Source organism: Cucumis melo, chromosome 9, assembly GCF_025177605.1.
Source record: "Cucumis melo cultivar AY chromosome 9, USDA_Cmelo_AY_1.0, whole genome shotgun sequence".
Lineage (NCBI taxonomy): Eukaryota > Viridiplantae > Streptophyta > Magnoliopsida > Cucurbitales > Cucurbitaceae > Cucumis > Cucumis melo.
The window spans coordinates 17,960,785-17,988,005 of record NC_066865.1 but is presented as its reverse complement, the minus strand read 5'-3'; the positions used below and the strand labels follow the sequence as shown (position 1 = coordinate 17,988,005).

At 35.5% G+C, this 27,221-nt stretch overlaps 1 protein-coding gene across 2 annotated transcripts; it reads left to right on the top strand.

The window, feature by feature from the left end:
- LOC103503449 (DNA-directed RNA polymerase V subunit 1) lies at window positions 1-24,869 on the top strand. 2 transcript variants are annotated; one of them, XM_008467638.3, is made up of 20 exons: window positions 14-160; window positions 255-286; window positions 1,252-1,336; window positions 1,526-1,635; window positions 2,559-2,685; window positions 2,888-3,003; window positions 4,843-4,896; window positions 6,651-6,818; window positions 7,099-7,257; window positions 7,387-9,282; window positions 9,636-9,811; window positions 10,786-10,852; window positions 10,949-11,067; window positions 14,009-14,163; window positions 17,844-18,118; window positions 18,678-18,851; window positions 18,975-19,115; window positions 19,211-21,000; window positions 21,432-21,546; window positions 24,090-24,869. In XM_008467638.3, the coding sequence occupies exons 4-20, from the start codon at window positions 1,552-1,554 to the stop codon at window positions 24,366-24,368; spliced, it is 5,895 nt and encodes a 1,964-aa protein (XP_008465860.1). In that variant the 5' UTR covers window positions 14-160; window positions 255-286; window positions 1,252-1,336; window positions 1,526-1,551; the 3' UTR covers window positions 24,369-24,869. The 2 variants fall into 2 exon arrangements, with proteins under 2 accessions (XP_050946281.1, XP_008465860.1); XM_051090324.1 differs by lacking the exon at window positions 255-286 and having other exon boundaries at window positions 1-160.
- Window positions 24,870-27,221: the final 2,352 nt, after the last annotated feature.

Genomic DNA, 27,221 nt, shown 5'->3' with positions numbered 1-27,221 from the left:
GCGGAACGAATTCTTAAAAGTGAGTGCAAATAAGAAATGTAAGAAGAGTCCCCCATCACTGTGCTGGGGAGAGGAGAAGAGACTGTGAAAAAGAAAAAAGGAGCAGGCGAGCGAAGCTAGGTACTGGGCGTCCTCAAACGCCATTGTATTCTTCGTAAAGGTACACAACTCTCACTAAAAACCATTTCTTTCTGTACCTTTTTTCTGCTACTGCTACAAGGTTTTTCATTTCGCATTTGGGGGTTTACGTGTAGGGTTTTGAACTCCTTCGAGTTCTTCCATTCAGGTACATTTTCCCTTCTTTGTTTCTTTTTCGTTTCTGGGTGTTTGATTTTTGTGGGTGTGAGAGAATTTGGAGCGAAGGAGGGAGAAAAACATGGGGCGATTAAGTTTTCCATTGGAGCTGTCTTGGTTAACTGGACGAGTCAACTCATGTTGTCTGTGATTATTTGAATTGTTTGTCCCGAGGGATTTCAGGGTTCATAATGTTGGACTACTTTTTTGCTTTCTTCCCTTTTGTTTTTCTCATTTTTTTTGCTTGGAATTCGAGCTGGGGTTTTTCTTTTTTCCTATCAAAAAGTAGTCCAAAGAAACAATTCTCACATATTCGAGGGGTTTTGGGTTTATGATTGTTGCTCTTTGTATACTTTCCCTGCGCCTTTGCATGTTTATTTCGTTGGTACTTGGTTGTTGGGAAAGTAGAAGAACATGAATTGGACTATGGCCTTTGGCAAGAGGAAAAGAAAAGGGAGAGGAAGTGATTGAAGAAAGAAATAAAATGGACTTTATCCCTGTCTGCCTCATTCTCAGTTGACTTTGTTTGTCTTTTGTATGTAACAATTATAATGCTCAAAGTGTAAGGTTCTTATTCTGCTCATGATTGCTACATTCTTTCAAATGCATGCATGTGTGCAACCACCCTTGAAATGAGAGGCAAACTCTATCGTAGGTTTCTGCTACATTTACAGACAGTTTCATTTTATTTTTTTGAAATGTCTTCTATTATAAACTCAGCTATAAGCATCTTAAAACTTCTTTTATTGGGCTCTTGCTAGTCATTATGTTTCAATTCCTCCTGCACTTTCTACAGATGCTAAAAGTCATGTATCACGAAACTACCATGCACCGTGCTCATATAATTGACCTGAAAGCTCCGGGGCTAAACTTCTCACTGACACTGACCATTTTCACTTGTTTTAATAATTTCCATTTACATATGGCATTTTCTTTTTGACATGGTTTTTTTTCCAGAAAAAAAAAAGAAGAGAAGAAAAGGGAAAAAGAAGGAGGAGGAGGAGGAGACCATCTCAGCTTGTGGCTATACTGAAAACAATATGTAGTAACTTTCATTTCTTGTATTGAAAACTTACATTGCTTTTCCTTTAATCTGGCTGCCTTTTTCATTTCTCTTTAATACAAGTGAACGTTCTTGCAATTTTTATTCTTTTAATTTCCATTAGGCTGAAACCATTCAGATCTAACATTGTATTTCTTTTTCTTTTTTTTTGTTTGTTTTACTTTGCAGCATTATAAAAAAGTTACTGTTAAAGGATGGAGGAGGCACCCTCTTGCTCATCTATTTTAGATGCGGAAATAGTGGGAATAAGATTTTCATTGGCCAATGGCCAAGAAATTGTAAGTAGAAGCTGTTAAACTTCATTGACCTTCAAATTGATGCTTAGTATTAATAACATCACTGATATTATCTAATGTTATCTTCCCAATTATTTCCTTATAAAGAAAGGGAAGAACACTTTTTGTGCAAGCCTTCACTGCTTTTATTGCTATCAAGGGTGCATGGCCTTCCCAATCATAAGTTAAAAGAGATGATTTGCGTGTCTCTGTCACCAATATTAGTGTTTCACAGGAATTTTGGATATGATTAGTCATCATTTTAAGAAATCTTCTATTAGATGGAGTAATGGTCCATGAGAGCTTTCAACAGCTTCATTTGAGGACAATGACTTCCTAGTGAGAGGCATATGCGGTCAAGCCCTATAGGATGTGAACCTTGGTGATTTTGCTACGTTCTGACTGTCTGAATGGTGGATGAACTATTTTGGTGGCTGGAAGGCTGTGTCCTCCCCTTTCTTTGTAATATTTCACATATCAATGAAATATGTTTACTGTAAAGGAAAGGAGGTTTTTAAGAGATTAGGAGAGGTCATGGGGGAGATTTGGTCTATACCTATGCTCAATATCTCCCTCCTTTGTATTCTTTCATTTTTTCTCAATAAAAGTTGTTGATTTTATCAATAAAATACCTCCGCCTCCCTTTGGTATGCAGTTATTATAGTTCTTTATTCCTTATTCTTAATTGATGGAGTACTTTCTTATAGTTATTTTGTTTGCTTTGTTTGTTGTGGGCTGCTCTCTCTCTCTCGTCCCTTTTGAGTTAGTAGATGATTAATTTTTTTTCTGTATCTGGGTCACGTGTCATTGCATAGATATTTTAAGAATTCCTCAAAGAAAATTCCTTATGCAGTGGTTCCAACATCCCCCCCACCCCCCCATCAGTATCTGCTGTCCGTTTATTTATTTATTTTTATTTTTGGTAGTGTATTGCAGCTATCAGTGATTGCCCTATTACCCATGCGAGTCAGCTGTCAAATCCATTTCTTGGTCTTCCAATTGAATTTGGAAAATGTGAATCATGTGGTACTTCTGAACCTGGGAAGTGTGAAGGTATTGATTTTTTCTTAATTTTTAATATTTTACATAATGTTCATTATCACAAGGAGAATACAAAAGAGGAAGAACAGAAAAGGGGGAGATGAGATATCCCTACACACCGAGAAGTTACAAAAAAGAAACCCACGGGTGAAAATATGAGTTAGGCTATTCATGAAGACGACTTGACAGGTTGTCTTTATCTTCCACCTTTCAGGCCATTTTGGATATATTGAATTACCAATTCCCATTTATCATCCCAATCACATTACTGAATTGAGGAAGATGCTAAGCTTGCTGTGTTTGAAGTGCTTAAAAATGAAAAAAACCAAGGTATGTAAAACTTTCTTTTCATGGATTTGTACATCCGTTTTATTGAAGATATATGCCTGGATGTCCAAGTTTTGGCCAAAAGGTGAGCAGACCAGTTAATGTATCTATGTGGTGTGTGTATACAGTTTAGATCACAAATCCTATTTAATTGGCATGGTAAAAAACATAAGCAGTCTGAACCCTATATGCCTACAATAAAGAATAAAAGTCATTAAAAAAAACTGAACTTAAAAGCAACAAATATTCTAATCAGACTATCAGACCTCTTGGTATGTAGTTAAAGAGTATAACGTATGTTGTTCTGTGTAACTATTGTTGTTCTGTGTAACTATTGTTGTTCTATGTAACAATTGTTGTTCTATGTAACTATTGCTGTTCTATGTAACTATTGCTGTTCTATGTAACTATTGCTGTTCTATGTAACTATTGCTGTTCTATGTAACTATTGTTGTTCTTCCATGTAGAGATCCATTTATTATGCAGCTTAATAAGGGCAAACCACCTCCAAACCCATGGGATACCCTATTTAAATCCAAGGTTTTTCTTGAAATTACAAATATTTGGTAGGGCGCACCATTTCTTTCTCTATTTTTCTAAATTATGATGGGCCCCTTCTCTTCTCTCTCCATTTTGCTTAAGTGCATTGTTACATGTTAGCAACTACAAAGTTTGTGGTTCAAATGACTCAACCCCTATGATACTAAAAAAAGGCCCCATGAATTTTGTCTGACCTGAATTTGTGTGTTCTTTGCCATACTGTAGTGAATCCATTATGCACTTATTGGTCTATTGTGACTTCGGACAATCATTTTGGGAGAAATTTTTGTCTTGGTTCAACTATCAAGTGGTCTTCTCAAATGACCCCTTCATTCTATTGAATTTGCTTCTCATGGGCCATCCATTCAAGAATGAGAAAGCGATTTTGTGGACCTTCATCATCAAAGCCTTCTTTTGGCTCATAGGAATCATCGTATATTTGAAGATAGAAAGACAACATTCACTCAATTTTCTTATCACATGTTTTATACTTTGCTTTCTTGGTGTAAATTCACTCCCTTCTTTTGTGATTATGACTTTAAATCTCTTATGTCACAGTGGAATAGCGTTATGTAATCTCTCACGACATTTATTGCCCCTTGTTTATTTCATATTATCAATGAAATTATGATTGAATGTTTCTAAAAAAAAGGATGATGTAAAACAATCAACATAGACAAGCTTCTAATTCCAATTTGAATATGGTAGGGACAGTTGTTTCACACAGGATCAAACTAAATATGGATATGTAATTCAGAAATAAATTCAGATAAAAAATAGTGATTAAGAAAACATCATTAAAAAAAATCAGATGAACCAAACTCAGCCGAACTCATCCATGTACTTAACAAAGGCATTAGTAATTTAGCCAACCAAACCTTGCACTCCAAACACAGACAATAGCATTCGATTTTAGAAAAAAAACCCCATGGAATCAACTTTTTAGGTTTTTGATTTCGAATTAGTGCACCGAACAACCCTGTAGTGTTTGGAGGTTTTGTGATAACCTAAATTTTATCCTTGTTGCCTTATACCCTTCTGTTTGACTTCACTATACTTCATTAACTTTGTTCTTTTATTTTCTGTTCAACTATGTTGGTATGTTCAAGAGTGATCATATATTTTTACTGCCATTGAACCACTATTTGATGAGTTCTCTTCTTAGTTGTTTGTTCCTGAATAACTTTTGCAGTCTCTTTCCAGAAATAACAATTTTGTCATGCTATCGTTTTATTATTATTATTTTCATTGTTGACTTTTATGCCTGGATTTTTATTGGACGTTTGTTTTTTTCCCCTTCAGTTTCCTTCAAAGAATATTGGTTTTGCAGAAAGATTGTTGTCCTCATGTTGTGAGGTAATGCCCCATTCTCAATTTTATTTCTCTTCTTTTTCTGAACAAGATTCAAAACCATTCATTATTATAATGAAAAGAAACAGAAAATGCCATTCTCAGGGTATCTTTTGACGTCTTTGCTTGTTTTGGTTCTATTATATGTGTGTCACTCTATTATGGGTACTAGCAAGTTTGTTTCTTTGTACCACTGCCCCTTCCTTTTCTGGTTCTATTGTAATGACTAGTATTTTAGAGCGTGCATTTGTCCTGATATATTGTTGTGGTCTTAACCATGTCCTTGAGTTTTTGAAATTTCAAAGGAATATATATCAGTTCTTGAGGCATGGGAGGAAAGTTTGTTTGCAGCAAATGTTTTTAGTAAGAAACCAAACATTTATTTGAGAAAAACGAAGGAATGATCTCGAGCATTTAAAATACAAGTCTACAAAAAAGAGATGTCAATTCTCTTTGCTCCTTTTTGGAGGTTGTAGCTTTTGAGCATTAGTCTCTTTTCATTCGTTACATGGAGATCAATCAGTTTTTTTTTCCTCTTTAAAATTTGTCAAACAAAGAGGAGAATGACTATGTTGTGGGAAGTTAACCAAAAACTTGAATGATGACATTGATGAGAAGGATGGGAACTATTGTTATCTGGTAAAAGTATAGTAATTGAAGGCTTTCATTGAGTTGAAGAGAGGTAAACTGGATAAGGGTGTTTGAGTACTTAAGAGTGCCGATATGTGGAAAATATTTTGCAACTTGTTTATTTTGGAATTTCCTATGTAATATGTGCCCAGTGTTATGCACTCTGGATCAAGTTTTTGATCTTTACCTCTAGGTATTCGTAGATTATCTTCCTCTCATCTTCAATATATAGGATTCACTTTCGCAAATCCTTCCGGATGCTGAGACCAACCAAATCTGCTGTTTTATTTACAGGAGCTGTCACCGATAGTGAGATACATGACTAATAGATATATTCTTTGTGTTTGACCTCTGTGAACTGTTTTCGTGACTTCTGGATCAATATCTATGCCGTAGATTGCTTACTGTTTGTATCTCGATTGTGATTTATTCTAATTGTAGCCTTTTGCATCCTTGAGTTGTGGGGTTGTCATCTGGGACTTTTGTACCTTGCTTGTAACTTTTCACTTCATCAATGAAAGTGTTTTTTCTGGAAACATATTTTCTTTTCACTATTGTTGCTAATTGTGATTACAGTTCGATGGAAATTTATGTCAATCAGGAGTTCTCTGTTATTTATTTTATATATAATTCTCTTGGCTTGTTGGGGACACCTCATTTCTATTTTTGTACATCCGCTCTTTTTGTTTGTTGCATGATGTTCCTGTGCAAACTCATTATTTGAATCAAATGATTTGTTTTCCTCCCCTACCCACCCACCCCCGAAAAAAGTGTGGACGTTTACCACTAGGAATTTAATGAAATTTAATCATATCATTGTTATGGTTTGCAGAATCTTTATATCTCTCTCTCTCTCTTTTCTTTTAAATTTTTTATGGAGTTTGTATCCTTTGAACAAGTCTCTCTTTTCATCTTTTCAGTGAAAAGTTCTATCTCTCATTTAAGAAAAAGAAGAAAAAAGAAAAAGTGAAATGTCCTTTAGGTCTAGAATTGCTCAGACTTAACTATGTACTTTTCTAGCCTACGTTATAATTTGACATGTTTCTCATTTGATTTTAACTAGCTGTTTAAATTTTAGTTTGAGTTCTCTTCATTTCACCTACTGATCATTTTCATTTTCTTTTTGGAAGGATGCTTCACAAGTTACTATTCGAGAGGCAAAAAAAGCAGATGGTGCTAGTTACTTACAATTAAAAGTACCATCTAGGACTTCACTACAAGAAAGATTTTGGGATTTTTTAGAAAGATATGGTTTCCGTTATGGTGATAATTTCACTCGGACTCTGCTCCCTTGCGAGGTTCAATACTCACTGCCCTCCAATTCAGTTGTAGATGTTGATAACTGAGCTTGCCTTTCAATTATATATGGCTGTCGATAACTGGGCTCGGTCCTTTTTGTTCATTTTTTTAGATGTATTTCATTTCATTTCTTTGTACTTCGAGCTTTAGTCTTACTCATTATATCAATGAAGAGGCTTGTTTCCATTTCAAAAACAAAAAAAAAAAGATAAACTCTCCCCCCACCCTCTTGCTTGATGGATAAATAATTGTATTTGGTTCTTTGGGATAAATTATTAGGTGAAGGAAATGCTGAAAAAAATTCCCAATGAGACCAGAAAAAAGCTTGCTGGTAGAGGTTATTATCCCCAGGATGGATATATCTTGCAGTATTTACCAGTCCCTCCCAACTGTTTGTCTGTACCAGAAATTTCTGATGGTGTTACTGTCATGTCTTCGGTAAGAGCTCGGTCTGGGGGCAGAGGCCTCCAGCAGGATTTCCTTTTAATTATTCAACATACTATTATTGATAAATGATGGTTTTCTTACTAGATCTTACTAATAATTTACTTTTGTGTTGTTACCTAGGATCCAGCTGTCTCAATGCTGAAGAAAATTCTTAAGCAAGTGGAAATCATCAAAGGTTCTAGGTCTGGCGCTCCAAATTTTGAATCCCATGAAGTAGAAGCTAATGACTTGCAATTGGCCGTCGATCAATATCTCCAAGTTAGGGGAACTGTTAAGGCATCTCGTGGCATAGATGCACGATTTGGTGTTAATAAAGAGTTAAATGATCCTTCCACAAAAGCATGGCTTGAGAAAATGAGAACTTTGTTTATTCGAAAGGGCTCTGGTTTCTCTTCTCGCAGTGTGATTACTGGAGATGCTTACAAACTAGTTAATGAAATTGGCGTGCCTTTTGAAGTTGCACAAAGAATCACATTCGAGGAGAGAGTTAGTGTGCATAACATAAGATATTTACAGGAACTGGTGGATAAGAAGTTATGTTTGACCTATAGAGATGGCTCTTCTGCCTATTCACTTCGTGAAGGTTCAATGGGCCATACTTATCTGAAACCTGGTCAAATAGTTCACCGGCGGATCATGGATGGAGACATTGTTTTCATTAACCGGCCTCCAACTACTCATAAACATTCTTTGCAAGCTCTGAGGGTGTATCTGCACGATGATCACGTAGTCAAGATCAACCCTCTAATATGTGGATCCTTGAGTGCGGATTTTGATGGTGACTGTATTCATTTATTTTATCCTCAGTCCATTGCAGCAAAAGCTGAGGTGTTGGGACTTTTCTCTGTGGAAAAACAGCTGCTCAGCTCTCACAGTGGGAATTTGAATTTGCAGTTGGCTAATGATTCATTGTTGTCTCTCAAGATGATGTTCAGGAAATATTTCTTGGGCAAAGCTGCTGCACAGCAACTGGCCATGTTTGTTTCTTCATATCTGCCACCTCCTGCCTTATTGGGAGTTCGTTCTGGAAGTCTTCATTGGACTGCTTTGCAGATACTGCAAACTGTATTGCCTGCATGTTTTGACTGTCATGGGGATAGTTACTTGATAAAGAATAGCAATTTTCTTAAATTTGACTTTGACAAAGATGCTATGCCATCATTAATTAATGAAATTTTGACGTCAATTTTTTTTCAGAAGGGTCCTGAAGAGGTTCTGAAATTTTTTGATTCTTTACAGCCGTTATTGATGGAACATATATTTTCAGAAGGTTTCAGCGTCGGCTTGGATGATTATTCCATGCCCATGGCATTTTTACAAGCTCTTCAAAAAAACATTCAAGTTTTATCACCTTTGCTGTATCAGTTAAGGTCAACATTCAATGAGCTGGTGGAATTGCAGTTGGAGAATCACCTTCGATCGGTCAAAGTTCCATTTACAAACTTTATCTTAAAATTATCTTCATTAGGGAAGCTATTTGACTCCAAAAGTGAGTCAGCTATTAACAAGGTGGTTCAACAAATTGGGTTTCTTGGATTGCAGCTTTCTGACAAGGGAAGGTTTTATTCCAAGTCATTGATTGAGGATGTGGCCTCTTTGTTTCACAATAGATATTCTTCTGATAAAATTGACTATCCTTCTGCTGAATTCGGATTGGTCAAAGGCTGTTTTTTCCACGGGTTGGATCCGTATGAGGAAATGGTCCATTCAATTTCCACAAGAGAGGTAATGGTTCGTTCATCGAGAGGGCTTACTGAACCTGGAACTCTTTTCAAAAACTTAATGGCCATCCTTCGTGATGTTGTCATCTGTTATGATGGTACTGTGAGGAACGTTTGTAGCAATTCCATCATTCAACTTGAATATGGCATGAAGGCTGGAATGATGCAGCCTTATAGTTTATTTCCTCCTGGTGAACCGGTTGGTGTTCTAGCAGCTACTGCCATGTCGACTCCTGCTTATAAGGCAGTTCTTGATTCTACTCCTAGCAGCAATTCATCATGGGATATGATGAAGGTGATTGTCATTTTCTATACCATCGACCATTAGTTTTTTCTTTTTGGTCCATTTAAATGAAAAGTTTGTGTTATTTTTCTTAGTTTAGAAAAGGATCCAATAATGAGTAATAATTATACAAGAGAGAAAAACCAAGGAGACTGATCATAAAAGGAAAGGATAACAAAAATAATTAAGAGAAATTACTAATATTTTTAATTGAAATGCAAGTATCATATACTATAGTTTGTTATCTTCCACTGCCCCAAATTTTCATGCTATTTGTACGGTCTCATGATTCAAGTACTCACTGTAGCACTTTCGATCCATTTACATACTCTATGGTTGGTGAGTTTTACCATTTCTTGTGGCAGGAAATTCTTCTTTGCAAGGTCAGTTTTAAGAATGAGCCTATTGATCGTCGGGTGATATTATATCTGAATAATTGTGCTTGTGGTAGAAAATATTGCAATGAAAATGCAGCGTATGTGGTTAAGAGTCATCTCAAGAAAGTCACCCTTAAAGATGTGGCAGTGGATTTCATGATCGAGTATGTTCCTCTCTTACACCTTGTTATTGCCCGTTTTTCTTTTATCTATGATTGCATGGTTTATTTGTTATAGTCAGATAAATTGCGTTTTATTTCAACGTACTTGTTCAACATACCTCAAGGATTAAATTTATCCGTCAATATATTGACATCGAAAGCAAGACACCTTTTTTTTTTTTTTTTTTTTTTTTTATATTCGTTTTGGTAGTTTTGGTAATTTAGTTTGGTTTCATTGTACTTAGAGCATCAGTCTCTTTTCATTTTATAAATGTAAAGCTTCATTTCTTTTCTTCTTCTTCTTTTTGAAAAAAAACAATGCTATCTGTCATATTATATTTGATTTGGTTTGTGCTTTTTCCGCTTGTGCCTGTGGTGGTTCTATGTTTTTTAAGTTTCTAGGTGGAGGATAATATATCTTTTCTTAGAAAAAGGAAAGGCTCTTCATAAGGATAATATATATATATATATATTGACTTTTTTCCTGTACTTGACCACTTCAATAACGATCAAGGATTCCACATTGGAAGCCAAGGAACATCACACTCCTTATAAGTTGGATGAACTACTCTAGTCGTTGCCAATTGGTTTTGAGATGGAACCCTGTCTTATCTAATAATAAAATTGTCTTGTTCCGACAAAAAATGGTATTGGATGAATTTTGCTGGTACACTTATTATGTTCTTATCTAGTCATCACTTTGTCTCTTGCCCACAAATAAAAATTATGAGAGAGAAGGTAGATCAAGTTTATCATTATTCATTTGGATTGGAGCCTGAGCGCTTTATGTTACTCAGCGTGAGGGCTGCTTTGTTTTTGGGCCTATTTCTTTTTTCTCCATTGTATTCTTTGATCTTTCTCAAGAAAGCTTGGTTTCATATATATATATATATATGCATCTTTTTAAAGAAGATGACAGTTCAATAAGTTTTAATGCCTCATGTAAACATTTCTGCCTGCGTGCTCCTTTTTCACAGATATAACAGACAACCGACTCCTTCAGGGCTTGGTCCAGGGCTTGTTGGTCACGTGCATCTTAACAGGGTTCGGGTTTATATTTTCCTTACTATTGTTTTCTGATTATCGAGTTCTGTTTTTACTTTGTACATGTTGCTTGGTTAATAGAGCTTTCTTTAATAGATGCTCTTGAAAGAGTTGAATATAAACATGACTGAGGTTTTACGAAGATGCCAAGAAACTATGAGTTCTTTCAAGAAGAAGAAGAAGAAAGTTGCTCATGCTTTACGATTCGCTATCAGGTTTGGTTATGTACATATTTAATGTGTATGCCACGTATAAATTGAAAATTGATTTGATTCAACTTTGGATCCCATGACACAATTGAACTGAATCACAATTTTGTCAAACTAGGCTTTTAACTAAGAAGCACAGACACTTTAGTTTGGCTATTGTGTCCGTGTCCGATCGTGTCCAATACGTCTCGGACACTTCGACCCTTGGTGGACACCTATTGGACACTTGTTAGTGCAACAAATGCTTTAAACGTGCATAGAACGCTTGTTGAGTAGACTAAAAAGACACGCATATGACAATAATAATTACTTTTGAGTGTGAAATACAAATGCATCAATTCATTTACCATGAATTTTCTTTACTATAAAAATGATCTATATTTTTTAAAATTGAATATTTTAATAAACGTGTCCTTGTCATGTCGTGTCCTAGATTTTTAAAATATGACGTGTTGTTGTGTCCGTGTCGTGTCATATCTGCGTCTCATATCTGTGTCCACGTTTCATACGCTTTTAAGTGTGCTTAAACGAATTGCCCACGTTTGTTTAAATGATTTGTATTTTCTTTGATGGAGATAGCTTTGAAACTCTGTGTTTTTTGGTTTCTCAATTGGAAGACTCTTTTTGTATTAGTTCTTTGGGCTTGGCCTAGGAAGCATGGATACATTTGAGCACGCTCCTGTGTCCCTTTTTTCGAATAAGAATTTGACACACGATGGTCACACCTCAAACACACACAGATACATAAAAAAGCCCGAACTTTTCAAATCCACAATGATGTTGGAGAGTGGCAAACCATGATCAGAATGGTGACAGTGAAGGAAGGGAGAACAGCAGAATCATGGGGTGGGGGGAAGGAATGACAGTTTTTAGGGTTAGAGTTTTTTTTTTTTTCGATTTAAAATGGTCTGGTGGGCCTTTCTTTTAGTGGGCTGTGCTTTGTCTTTATTAGATTTTAGTGAACAATAACTTATTTGACCATTTAATTTTTAAACTGAATTTTCATTTAAATTTCGTTCCTTTTCTAGACAAGCATTAGTTTGTAAAGAAAACTAAATTATTATGGATTTGATATTTTTATATTATCTTTTTTTAAATAACTTGTCCCTGTTGTGTCATTGACCTACATTTTAAAAAATTGGTGTCATCGTATCTGTGTCCTTTTTTCTTTTTCTTTCTTTTTATAAAATCAACAACTTTCATTGAGGAAAAATGAAAGAATGAAAGGGCATAAAAAAAAGTCCAAGCACCTGTTAGAGCACCAATTGGTACTCCTTTACTATTTCGATTTCTTTTCCCAAAATATGGTAATGACAACTTACAGCCCGTGTTTTCTATCAATCCACGATCATTCAACGACAAAACCACACAACAAAATAAACAACAACTCACGCACAAGGACTCTCTATCAAAACATTCACAAAAGAAATTAACGCAAGAACAAAATATATAACCCAAAAGCCCAGGCGACGCAGCAATGGTAACCTGGAGTTTCTTCTGCCTTCCTATCCTCCCTTGGAGGAAGCAGCCCAACCTTTTCACGACCAAAAAGTACGTACCCCCTTCTGCTCCCTGCTCCTCCTTTTAATTCCCACTACTAACTAACCCGTGGTCCCCACTGAATGGTCCACAGTCCCCTTGCTTTCCTCCCCGCTTCCACGTGTATCCTTCCCCTTTTCCATATTATTATCCTTTTTCCTTCGGTTATAGGTAAATAGAATTGGAGGTCTAGCAGCACCCTCTCTAAAGAAAGGATTTCCAACTAAGCAAAATGTTACATAGGGAATAACTAAAAAAGAAATCTTGGAAACTGAAACTAGAGCGAATCATTAAACCTCACTAAGCACACCCTAGGGAAGCACAAAAAACGATCTTTTCTCATTGAAAGGCGAATGGAGGAGAAACTTCCCGATCGTCGCTGAACGGATATCTAGCCAACAATCTGGAACATGAACTTGTGCAGGAAGGAAATCCACACGGATCTCACAAACTGATAACCCCAAAAAAGGCGATCCAAGTTTTCCTCTACTTTCCGACAAAGAATACAGCAAAGAAAACCCACTAGTGAAGCCATCTTCCTAACAAGCCTATCTTTTACTTCTGGCTCTGCCTCTTGGCTTTATTCCTATACTTCATTCCCAGGGTTGTCTTGGACCAAATCTCTCCATAGGTTGGCTTCGGATTTTCTTCTAGACCAAAATTTTAGAACATCATGACTTCAAACTAGTTTTGCGATCCGTTGGATAGTTCACGTGCGAAAGAAGTAAAGGAAGATAAACAGTCTTTTCTGAATGGATCCTCCTTTATAACAAAATTTGCTTAGAAGATGGTAAGACGTTGGTGAGTGATAAATTGATAATTGTTTGCCTATACCATTATTCATTGAATGGGAGGATTTCATTAAGTTATTCTATGTCGAACCTTTAAGAGTTGTAGAAGATGGTAAGGAGTAAACCATTAGATTGGCCTAGTGGTAAAAAAGGAGACGTAGTTTCAACAACTTAGTCATAGGTTCAATCCATAATGGCCACCTGTCCGGGAATTAATTTTTTACGAATTTCCTTGACACCTAAATGTTGTAGTGTCAGGCAGGTTGTCCCGTGAGATTAGTCGAGGTGGGCGTAAGTTGGCCTGGACACTCATGGATATAAGAAGAAAAAAGGATGGCGGGGGTGTGCAAGAAATTGCAAAAACTGAGATGGGTCAAGCCAGTTTGGATTAGTCTTTAAATCCTTCAGCTTCTGCTTGTCTGTTTATTCATATAAAACAACTGATTTTTTCAGTTTGGTCCGGTTAAAATTATTTTTTGCATACTCTCTATTTACTTTCTAGTAAAGATCTTGGTAGACTATGTCTACGAGGTTTTAGTGTTACTTTTTTGGTGCTAATGTTTCATACATTTAATATGATGTTAAAAGTATATCGTATTTGTGATGCATTTTGGCAGTGAACACTGTGCTTTCCATCAATGGAATGGAGTAGAAAGCATTGATATGCCATGTTTAATATTCTGGCATGAGACAAGAGATGTTCATTTGGAGAGAACTGCACACATCCTTGCTGACATAGTCTTTCCCCTGCTTTCAGAAACAATCATCAAAGGTATATCATTTTCTTTATCCATTATATATTTGTCTATTTGACCGAGGTGCATGTAAATTTTTCAAACCTATATTACCTTTTTAAAATATGATAATTCTAATTGCACTAGTACATATGGTGTAGCCAAAGAGGAATAAAGGAGAATTTGTCCTAAAAATCAACCAAAATCAAATCTTTATTTTTCAGAAATAGAAACATTTCATTGATAGAATGAAATAAAGGGCAAAATAAAGGGCAGAGCCCAACACACCCAAAGGTGATTGATTACATGAAAGAACGCCAATAAGCGACAAGATAAGAAAGACTTAAAGCTTAAAAGGGTGCTTATATTTGCAACAGATCAAAGCAGTAGAAATAACCACATTCATGAAAAGCTCAAATTGGAGCAATCATCCCGAAAGAGGTGCTTATTGCATTCCCCCCAAAGAATCCAAGTAAAAGCCCGAGTGATGGCCAGCCATAAAGTTTTCTTATGTCTATGGAAAGGGTGACCAACCAACAGAGAAGACAGGTTGTCAAACATGTTATTAGAAAAAACTGTTGACCAGCCAAAAGCCTGAAGGATAAAGTGCCAAAAATGGGCAGCAAAATAGCAGAGTGGAGAAACAAATGGGCATCAGATTCCAATTGAGAATGACACATATGACACCAAGAGGGAGAGAGAGAATGACACATCCTCTAGCAAGAATGAAGGAAATAACTCAACTTAGTTAGTAGGGTCTTGAGTAGGATTATGAGTTATTCTTTCATTCTATGAATAACTACAATAGGAAAGAGAGTTGGGTTTGAAAGGGAATTAAATCTTGAACCTGGAAAAGAAATCTTTATTACGAATGAAAAGTTATGGATTTAAGGGAGAAATCCACAATTTATAGAGAATTAAGAATAAACCAAGTTACAAGTATTAAAAAGACTAAAAAGTACTTAAACAAAGGAAACTCAAAATATTATCAAATCTCCCTTCATCTGTTCTAACCATTCTAAGAAAATTTATCCTCCAGTTTATTAGAAAATGAAGGAAATAATGTCGCTTTTTTTGATGATTTGAAAAGATGCCCACGGAAAACCTTCCCTTCTTCATTGTACAAAATAACCCACAAATCCATCAAAACCTGTGGAGTTCCCAATTGCAAAACCTATGTTGCAAAAATGGGTTTGGCTGTGGGCAAAAGTGTTGTTCAAATGTACAATGTGAGAGCTGTATTATATGACTATCGCAAGTCCCATGATTCGAAACATGCACATGAATTGTGATTAACCAGAATCATCAATCTTCAAGCATGTATTGTAAGGAACGTAATGAAATAGAGAATCCCTTTTTTTTTTATTGAAAAGGAAACCAGCCTCTCATATTAAAGGTCAAAATAGAGAATCCATTTTGAAATTTTCTTAAACAAAATAAGATTCAGCCAAATATTTCACTCAGTTTTTATGGACACTCAAGTTTGAACAATGAGAAAAATAAGACGAGTAGGAAGGGAAGGGAGAACAAGGAAAAAAAAGAAAAAAAAAGAAAAGACGAGAAGAAGAGTTAGAAGGAAAGAGAAGAATAATAAAAGACAAAAATATAAGAAGGGAAATAAAAAGAAAAAAAGTCTTACATGTTCTAGTAGAGCATAGACTGAAAGAGTAATAGTTGGATGTAAGAGTTGGAAGAGCATAGACCGGAAGAGTAAGAGTTTGATGTAAAGAAGAATATATTGGGACGACCTTTGCTATTTTTAGAAGCATTAAATGATTGCATAAACTATTCCTCCTTCAATGTTATTGCTTAAGAATTATTTAATACTTTAATTAGGCTTTTAACATAGAGTTAGTTCAATGATGTTTAGTCCGTCGTTAGATTCTTTGTTTCTCAGTAGATGTGGCTGTAGGTCTTTTTGTAATAACTCCTAGGTCTCATTTTACATTTTTACTAGGAGGGAGCTCTTCTCAAAGTAAAACGTGAAAGAAACTTCTTTGTTCAATTTTATATTAGCCAAAACAGCTTGTGAATACACATATTTATAGGTTTGACAACAGCCTTTAAAAAGAAATAACCAGCCAGATGGTTGAATTCCAAGATCTTAACTTTAACTAAAACATTTGACCAAGTCTAAAATAAACAGCCAAGAAATAGATACAAATGTCCAAGAAACCTCACAAAACTTACAAAAAAGCTTCCAAAAACACTTAGAGGCTTGTTTTCGTTTACAAAAAAATCACCCTTGAGTTTATCAAGCACAAAAAAAAAAAAAAAAAAGGAAAAAGAAAAAGAAATCTTCCTCAAGAATCCGTTTCCAGGTATTATAGGTTGTCTTTTAACTTTCTTCAAAAACTTATTGTTCCAACGGCGGTTTGCTGGATGATCCAAAAAAAAAAAAAAAAAATCCACTGAACATGCCTTCTCAAGTTCATTAAAACACCAAGATATCCTTGACATAGTGATGTAGTAGGTACAGGATTAGGATAAATGAAGGTATCTTGGTCAAATCCTAGTTTGATTAGGATTAGGATTAAGATTAGGATTGGTTTTCTTGATAACTCCACTCCATGCCTAGATGCCCCCTAAAAAATTATGCCCATTAAGAAAAGGAGAAATGTCAATCGCTTCTAACAATTCTTTCTCAACTTTATCTTCCTCATCAAAATAATGTTCAAACTTTAAAAACACTTGTCTTTGTTATTGGAAAAGACTAGAATCTAACATCAAATCAGTGAAAATTTTCTCATCTTGGCTGGAACAATTGGAATCTAGACATACTCACATAATAACTTGCTCAAGAATAAAGCTCAGAGAAAATAAAGAGACTAAATGTAAGCAAACGAAACAAACCGAGCAAACAGAGGAAACTGCAAAAAGGAAACAAAACCCTTTTCAAAGTCATGGACACAAAATCTATAAAAATTCAATTAATGTATGAGAACAAGTAAAACAAAGAGGTTTCTTCTGTTGGTCTGATAAGATAAAAGCCTGCCAATTTAAGCACATTTGGATGAAACAATCTTTGAATTTCTTGCTCAAAGTGCACCAGATATCAGCATTTCAGCTTGCTGCTTCGAATATTCCCCTTTGACACTCATAGATTCCCCTTTTTGATTGAATTTTTTCTACAAGATGTTTACCTCATTTCAAGTGCCTTTATTTTCTGAATTGGAGTGCCTTTCTCTGTTTAATCATGTTTAATCCTTTGATATATTCTATAAAACATTTTTCCTGTATTTTTGTGCACTACTCATTATTATTTTGTTATTATTATTTATTTTGTGCATTAGACTCTTTTCATTGTATCAATGAAAGGTCTTGTTTTCTTCCAAGAAAAAAAAGTGTAAAAATATTGTTGAGTTCCACAAGACAGACATGTGACAACAACCAAACCACCCCATGATTCAATTTTGTAAGTAGGTTCATATCTTAACTTCTAGAATCTGTACTCCACGGACAAGCACCAACACTGCTTCCATGTGGAAACTCAGATTATTGAAAATGCTGGGCAACCCCCTTATTGAACTAATTTATAAACAAAAGAAGCTTAACCTCGACACACGAGTAGGAGTTAATGTTTGAAGAATTTAAAAGTTGAACAAAAAAGGAAAAAAATTTGCACCAAAATATAGAGAGAGTTCACTAAATAGTTTAAATGAATCAAATTTATTCATATCTCAATATTTGTAAATTTGCTTTTTCATTGATTCAATAGGTGACCCTCGGATCAAGTCTGCAAGTGTGATTTGGATTAGTCCAGATTCAACGAGCTGGCAAAAAAATCCTTCCAGGTGGCAGGATGGTGAACTAGCCTTGGATGTCTGTCTGGAAAAATCGGCATTGAAACAAAATGGTGATGCATGGAGAAATGTGCTGGACTGTTGCCTACCTGTTCTTCATTTGATTGATACCAGACGATCTGTTCCTTATGCGATTAAACAAGTTCAGGAACTGCTTGGCATTTCATGTGCTTTTGATCAAATGATCCAGGTATGATGAATACATGCTCCTGTTTGTCCCAATGAAGTACTTCAATTAAAACCTTTTTCTGTTGTGTAATTCTGGCTCAGCTCGATGAAGCTTTCTCCAAGGGGGAACACATTTCTTAGTTCTACTCTAGGACAATCAAGTTTACTTTCCTAGGACGTTTGTTTTATTGATAACAAATTTAAGAAGATAGATATCTCACATTTCACATGTTCATATATATATATATATATGAAAAGGAAACATGGCATTTCATCCTTTGATGAAATGAAAAGAGTTTGTATCTTAAAGTACAATGAAACAAAATTAGCAAATTAAAACAAATACAACCAAATATGACCTATGATTGGAGTAGTCCAGAAAAGGAAATCAAAGGCAAACCAAAAGGAACATCATCTTTCACTGGAAGTCAATTCTTTTTATCGTGTATAACTATGGTTATTGTTTCGTTCTAGCTAAAAATTCCAAAGAATGGTAAGTACCTGCAATGTAGGTGACTTAATAATGAGTAGGTAACTTACTAATGTCAAAGAAAATGATATATAAGCTGGTTTACATGCAGCGGCTTTCAAAGTCAGTGTCAATGGTTTCAAAAGGAGTACTTGGAGATCATCTCATTTTGCTGGCGAACAGTATGACATGCACAGGAAATATGATTGGCTTCAATTCAGGTGGATATAAAGCATTATCTCGGGCACTGAATATCCAAGTACCATTTACAGAAGCAACTTTGTTTGTAAGTCCCTCTCATTCTCTTTTTCTGTCTCTCAATATGAAATTTAACTTTATTTATTTATTTATTTTTTACTAATGGTTGATACACTGCCGGTCATATAATCTTTGATCCATGGATTTATAGACACCAAGAAAATGTTTTGAGAAAGCAGCTGAGAAATGTCATAAGGATTCTTTATCAAGCATAGTGGCTTCCTGTTCTTGGGGTAAACACGTTGCTGTTGGTACAGGATCGAGGTTTGACATCCTCTGGGACCAAAAAGAGGTACCGATCAATTATTATTATCATTATATTCATTGTTATTCCTTCAAAGATCTTTTTTCTGTACTCATTCACGCACCCTTTTTTCCCTTTTCCAGTTAGGATGCAAACAAGATGATGTTGTGGATGTTTATAACTTTTTACACATGGTGAGAAGTGGTAAATCAGAAGAGCCAACGTCTGCATGCCTAGGTGAAGAGGTTGAGGATATAATGGTAGAAGATGAATACGGTGAGTTGACTTTGTCCCCCGAGCCTTTCTCTACTTCTGAGAAGCCAGTTTTTGAAGACAGTGCTGAATTTGAACACTGTTTGGATAATGATCCTGGAGAATCAAAGTGGGAGAAGGCTCCATCACTTGGGGCAGTTTCCACTGGTGGTGGGCAGTGGGAAAGTAATGGAAATGGGAAAGCTACTAAGTCGTCTGATGACAATGACTGGTCTGGTTGGGGGAGAAAAGCTGAACCTGATGTGACCGTTACAAATGCCCAAGAGAATACTTCAAACTCTGCTTGGGATACTACGTCAAGTTGGGGAAATAAAGCTACTATTACTTCAAACGACAATGACTGGTCAAACTGTAGTACAAAAGAAGTTGAACGAGATTCCTTTACTTCCATGGAGAAAACTCCAAAATCTGGAGGTTGGGATACTGCATCTACGTGGGGGACAAAAACAAAAGATGATAGCTTTAATGGTGAAACAGCGCCTGAAAAATCAAATCAGTGGTCTAGTTTGCAGAAGGATAAAGCTGAAACACAAGATGCCTTCCATAAAAAGGCAGAGATGGCCTCTAAATCTAGTGGATGGGAAGATAAGGCTTGGTCAAGAGGAACTTCTAAAACGGAAGATAATTGGTCTGGTCAGGTGAAGGATAAAGCTGAATCATTCCAGGTTCCAGTGCAAAAAGTTTCTTCCAAAACCAATGGTTGGGGTTCTACAGGGGGTTGGACAAAGAATTCTGGAGGTGATCATCAAGCTGAAGCAGGCTGGAATGATGGCCAGGCATCAATGGACCGAGAGGAGGCATCTGATAGATGGGATAGGAAGGCCACCCAAAAGTTGGAGAGCCATCAGACATCTAGTTGGGGTTCTCCAACTGTTTGTGACTCTAAGGATAGCTTTCCATCCAAAGCCGTGGACCATGGTGATTCAGTTGTCAATCATTCTTGGGATCGACAGAAATCACCAGAGGCTTCCCAGGGATTTGGCAATGATGCCTGGCAGCAGCAGAAATCACAGGATGTTATAAAACCTTCACACGCTAACAACGAATCAAATCGAAGTGGCTGGGGCTCCCAAATTGAGTCAAATGAAGGATCAGATCATGGGTTTGATCAAGTTACCAGTGAGCAAAAATCTTCTGATACAAGAGGCTGGGACTCTCAGGAGAAGATGGATAAGCCATGGGACAAACAGAAATCTTTGGAGGCTTCACAAAGTTGGGGATCCCAGAATGACTCACTGGGTTCATGGGGGCAACCCCAGAGGGCATCTGAAGAATTTAGTCGGGGATCTCAGGATGATTCAAGTACACAGTTTAGTCAACTGAAACCTCCAGAAACTTCATTAGGTTGGGAACAGCAAAAATCACCAGAAGTTTCTCATGGTTGGGGTTCGCATAAAGAGTCAAGCGAACAGACGAGTTCACATGGATGGGATAAGAAGAATCAAGGGTCAAAAGGTTGGGGTGGAAATGCTGGGGAGTGGAAAAATAGGAAGAACCGTCCTCCGAAATCTCCTGGAATGTCGAGCGATGATGCTAATTTACGCGCATTATATACTGCATCTGGACAACGGTTGGATATGTTTACAACTGAAGAACAAGATATTCTTGCGGATATTGAACCCATTATGCAATCTATCAGAAAAGTTATGCATCAATCTGGGTACATATTCCCTCTTGATGCTTTCACTTAACATGGTGCTTTGTGTTTACCTCTTTGCTTCCAGGCACATTGGTTGCTTTTAGTAGTTTTATTTGATTATAAATAGTAGACCTAAAGAATGGATCTGCTTATAATGAAAACATTCTTAGATTGATTGCAGTGGCTAGAGAAAATGATAGGACCGAGGCAAGTCCTTAGTGTTATAATTGGAAATAAGATTAAGGGGATTTTCTGATGAACGGTTTTTGTTTGTATACTCACTCATAAAGTGCGCTAATGTATTTAGATTCATGTTCTCAATTTATTTATCTTGTGTGTAAAACTACTTTGGTGCTTCTTTCTTCGTCCATTTTTTCGTTAAAATTGCCACTGTTACTTGAACATTATTATTCTATTCAAATTTTCATCCAATTTTTTTTTTTTGTGCGAAGGTACAACGATGGGGATCCTCTATCTGCTGAAGATCAATCCTTTGTACTTCAAAGTGTATTCAACTTCCATCCTGACAAAGCTGCAAAAATGGGCGCTGGAATTGACCACTTCATGGTAAATTTCTCTTACTGTTATTACTTTCTTAAGTTTATTAGATTTTCTCCTTTTTTCTTTCTTTTTTGTCTTCATGTGAAAAAAAATCTGAGCTGTAAAACTAATGACAATTGGTACCTGAAAGCTTTTCCTTTGTTTATTTAATTTCTCTGCCATGTCTCTCTCTTTTGTCCAGTTTAAAGCTTTTTGAATGCAAGGTGAAAGGATATCCTTCGTAGTTAATATTTCTAAGAATCTTTAAGGCCAACTTCCTTTGGGCGGAGTTCCTGATTCAGATTTCGCCGTCGTAGTCCATAGTCGTCATAAAAGATAGTTCTATGTTTGGTTCTTTTGAAAAGGAAATTGGCCTCTTTATTGATAGTAATAAAGCTCAAAGTACAAAATGTTTATACAAAGAGCAAAACGAAAAGAGACTATAGGATCAGCAGGCGCACCTGGCCGTCTCAACTAGATTGACACTTGATACCCCCGCACAACAAGAAAAAGCAGTGCAAATGAGGCGTGAAAGGTCTGAAAAAGTAAAGACAAAACTTCTTCAGTGATGGCAGCAATCAATGTGAGTCATGAAGAAGGTGCCTACTAATGGTCTGGAAAAATGAGGGCCTGCCAGTGAAAGACTGATTTCTTGGATGGAGAATGCTTCAAATCTTTGTTTAAAGCACACCAAGCTGCAGTGTTTCTATTAGCTATCTCAAAGCAGTTTAACCAATGCATCTCCTTATCATGAAAGATTCTTTGGTTTTGTTCAAACCAAATTTCTGCCAACACATCCTTTGATAAGTTTTCCCAGATTAGTCTCGGTCTTTTCTTTAATGGGCCCCAACAAAACTTGTGTACATTTAGGCTAAAAGATTCTCCGAAGACCCAGACAACTTAAAAAATTGAGAAAAATTTTCACCAACAATTTGCAGAGTGGGAACAAGTAAAGAACAGATGCGGCAAATCTTCTCCTTGCTTCATTTTGAGGATGAAAGGCAACTGTTTGGTAACTTTCTTTGCATTACTGAAGAGCAGTTTAGGAGTCCAAAAATCATAACCCATATAAGGATGTTTACTCTCCTCACTCTCCTCGGGCATTTAGATTTCCACAAAGATTTGTAGAGGTCTCTATCCAATGGAGATGAAACTGAGAGGTGTCTGGTGAGAGATTTGACCGAGAAATTACCAGTAGCTTCAAAAGACCATAGTCTTCTAACAAGATTGTCCTGAGACACTTTTAATTGACAGTTGAGCCATCAAATTTTGAAAATCCAGAATCTTGTTATCTTTAAGAAGCCTTCTAAAAATTATATGGACCAAGAGGATATCGAGTTATCTCAATGTGCTGCAATGGATCCATTTGGTAGAAGTGCAATTCTGAATAATTGTGAGTGTGAAGGGGAAGATTATCAATCCACCCATTAGTCCAGAAAGCAATTCTAGAGCCACTACCAAGTTTGAAAGAGGCCAAAGACTCCACCTTCCTCCAAACTCTTGAAATACTAATCCAAGGGCTCTTTAGGCTATGACCAGAATTTCCAACTGTGTGCCCATTAGATGATTCTTTCCATGAATGCTTCGAATAATTTGCCTCCATAAAGAATCCTCTTGTTCATAAATTTCCAACCCCACTTGGCTAGGAGAGCCAAATTCTTATTTTGCAGGCCTCCCAAACCTAACCCTCCATCAAGTTGAGGCTGAATAATTTTAGCCCATTTAACTAAGTGGTTGATTTTGCTTCCTGAATGCCCTTCTCAGAAAAATTTCCTTATTAATCTCTCCAAGGAGGAGGCTATATTGTCCGGCAATGCAAACAAAGACATTTAGTATGTCGGAAGATTGGCCAAAATGGATTGACAAAGTTGCTCTTCCTCATATGGTATGTTTGGTTTTATTCCACCCACCTTCGCCTTTTTGGGATAATGGATGAACCTTTGAACCTTTTGGCAAACTCGTTTCTTTCTTATACTTTCAAGCATTTGGTTGGGAAGGATTTATAAAATTTAGAGGGACTGAGAGGTCTGGTAGTGGGGTGTTGGTGTAGGCTCTTACTAAAGTTCCCTTCTCTTTGGATGGCCATGTTAATTTTTTAAAATTATTCTCTTGGTCTTATATTTTTGGATCAGTGCTCTTTTTCATATTGTTAGCTCATTAGGTTTGGTTTTTGGCCCATTTTTTTATCCTTTCACTTCTTCAAATCGAAGTTTCTATGCAACAACAATAATAACAAGAATAATAGTAATAATAAGGGGAATTACATTAAATGACAAAATTGTTGAAAATATTTACATTATATCATATGGTTTATTTTGCTATATTTAAAAATGCTCATAATAATAATAACTTCTAGATGGTGCTAAATCATTTTCATCCTTGCTGAGTGATGAGTCAAGGTGTACTTCTATGCCCTAATCTTTAATTTGGCAATTGAATGCTGATGCCGGTGGATTTATTTGGAAGTGGATTGCACCTTAGTCTTGATTTGTTACAGACCTTCCTACCATTTTTTACGATGTGATGGGCATTTCAGGATATCTTACGTTGTTTGTGTTTGAACTTGGCAGGTTAGTCGGCACAGCAGTTTTCAAGAAAGCAGGTGTTTTTATGTTGTGACAACCGACGGCCATAAAGAGGACTTTTCATATCGTAAATGCCTTGATAATTTCATCAAAGGCAAGTATCCTGATATGGCTGAAATGTTTGTTGCCAAGTACTTCAGGAAACCTCGTCCAAATAGAAACCGAGACCGTAACCCCGCATCCGAGGAAAACGAGAATAAGAGCGTAGGTGGAGAGCTGACTCCAATTCCAGAAGAAGCTCAAAATGGCAGTCAACAAGAGTGATGGTGTCTTGGCTTTTGAATAGCTCAGGAACCAACTCCTCTTCTATAATACCAGAGGTAAAACAAATGATCACATTGTCTGCTATTTTGATTGTACATAGGAGGCAGATGGTTTTGTACGTGTGGTGTCCACAAGAGCAAGAAATTTCCAGCTTTTTAGCAAGCTTCAGCTCTTCTTTCCCCATATATATAAAAAGCAGTTCTGTTCATTGGTGTTTGACTTGTTCTGTTGCATTAGAAGTTGATTAGGCTGTCTTCATCTTATCATCTTGTTCTACAAAAAAAGGTCAGTTCATTACTAATTCTCTTAGGCTCTCCCAATCCCAATTTCTCCTAAAGCCTTAAGAATTTGACCTAGCAATTGAAAATGACACAACTATTGTACTTGCTATACTTGCTGGTTGTTGCAATCCTTGCCTCCTATGAAAAGGTTGTTTGTGTATGTTGAAGATTCAATGATTCTGACTCACAACAACAGTTGCCATCTGTATTGATAGTGGAAGCCCCCGCCCGCCCCCCCCCACCCCACCCCACCCCACCCCACCATGATTTGATATGTACATAGCCTCAAAACAAGATTTTTCTGTTCAATTTCAATAGTTAGACTGATTTTGAATTGGATGCGCTGATCAATATCTATACTATTTGGTTTTTTCCTCCGTTTTAATGATTGAATGTCAAAGCAAAGGTTAAACAACAAGTTAGTTAAACGTTCTCTGCTAGATGTAGAATAGTTTCCGTAGATGCGACAAGTTTTTGGATGTTAAGAAAAAATATTTTCAAGAAACTCATTTTGTTTAAACTCTTTTTTCAAAAAAAAAAAAAAAAAGAGGAAGAAAAAAAGAAGAAAACACTTAAAAATCTATTTTGAGTGGTTTTTACTTTAGTTTTAAATTAAACACTTGAACATGTAATTCAAACAAAATAATCTTTTTTTTTTTAAATTAAACACTTTGAAAATGTAATCCAAACTAAATAACTTATTTTTTAAATTAAATACTTGAAAATGAAATCTAAATACATAAAAATAAGTTTCAAGAGAGTAAAAATTCTAATGGGAGTGCATTGGATCTTAAAATTATTATTATTATTATTTTAAAAAATCATCTTGACCGGTAAAAGTTCTGTAAGTAGTGATTTTAGACATGTATAGATTAAATGTTGAATGTTGTTACAAAATATGGGATTAAATTTTAGTCTCATATAATACATGGATAACTGTAATAAATGCATTTAAAATATTTGTATGGTCTTTTGATTTAGTCTTTTTTCAGTACGAATGGGATGAATTTTTATGGAGAGTAAAAACCGAAACAATTTACAAAATACAGAAAAATTGAGTTAAATTTAATCATTATTTTAAGACTATTATTGTGGTATATCATTATCAAAGAGTGTTATTTTGTAATATTTTAATAGTTGATAAATTAGTTAATGAGTAATTTCTCTCTCCTCACCTGTTCATTTTTTAGAGTAAAATCACAGTAGTACTACACTACCGATACTTTCATCAATTCTTTTTGGTTTGGATAAAACTCTAAAGAAAAACACTACCTATTTCATGGGAATCCCAGAAATAGTTTTCTTAGGTTTTCAATATTTATGAAAAAAATAAATACATACCTGGAATAAATATACAAATCAAAATCAACGAAAATATTTGAAGAATTGAATGGACAAATTCTAATATTAAATGGGAAACTTACATAAATGTAACAAAACTGTAAACTATTTACGGCCCGCGTAACAAGTCCATTAAGGCAAATTATTTTTTCAGAATTCCTTATTCGCCCTTAATCTTTTATAACGATCTTTCAAATCTGATTTTCTTCTTCTTGCTGATTTTTTCACGATCGTTGTTTCCGAGTTATTCATCTCGTCTTTTATATATCTTTCATCTGGATAATTGTGTTATTCCGAGTTATTTTTTGTAATTTTCTACAACATTCGCTCTGATATCCATTATCTCGATAACATCGTTTCTCTTCTTGTCACCTTGGACAATCAAGATCGTATATACTAATCTGTTGATATCATCTCAGTTTTTCTGGTTTCGGTGAGTATTCTAAATATCGTTTTTCTTTGAACTATTTAGTTGATTATAAAATTTCAGCGTGAAGATAGAACGTTTAATATATGTTGGTATTACTGTAAGACATCCTATATTTGGTTATGAAGATCGTTGAAGGTTTTGATTACTATTTACGTTGCCTTAAGAATTTATATTTCAGTATGAATGTTTTTGAGTTTTTTGTTGTTTGTAAGAATTTAAGGTTTTTTTATTTCATTTTGAACTTTTAAGAATCACTGTGAGATGTGTAAATCATTATGAAGATCGATAGTTTGATGTTTTTCAGGATAATTTTCATTAAAATATTTGATCATTTACCTCTATCAACATGATCGTTTAACAATATACAGACGATCGTTTTGTTATATGAACACGAAAATTTTCAATATTTTGTATGATCCGCATCTTTAAACGATTTTGTATCAAATTGAATATGATTGTTTAAACGATGAGCGTCTAAAAACGATCGTGTATCAATTTCAATAAGATGGTTTAAACGAACAGTATCTTTAAATGATCGTGTATCAAATTGGATATGATGGTTTAAACATAAACGATCGTTTAATTTATTATATACAATCATGTATTTGTGTTAAATGATCGTTTAGTATTTATTAACTTATTTGCACGATGATTTAAATGATCAGCATCTTTAAACGATTGTGTGTTGGTGTTAAACGGTCGTTTAGTATTTATTAACTTCCTTGCACGATGGTTTAATGATCAGTGTCTTTAAACGATCGTTCAATTTATTGTATACGATCGTGTATTGGTGTTAAACAA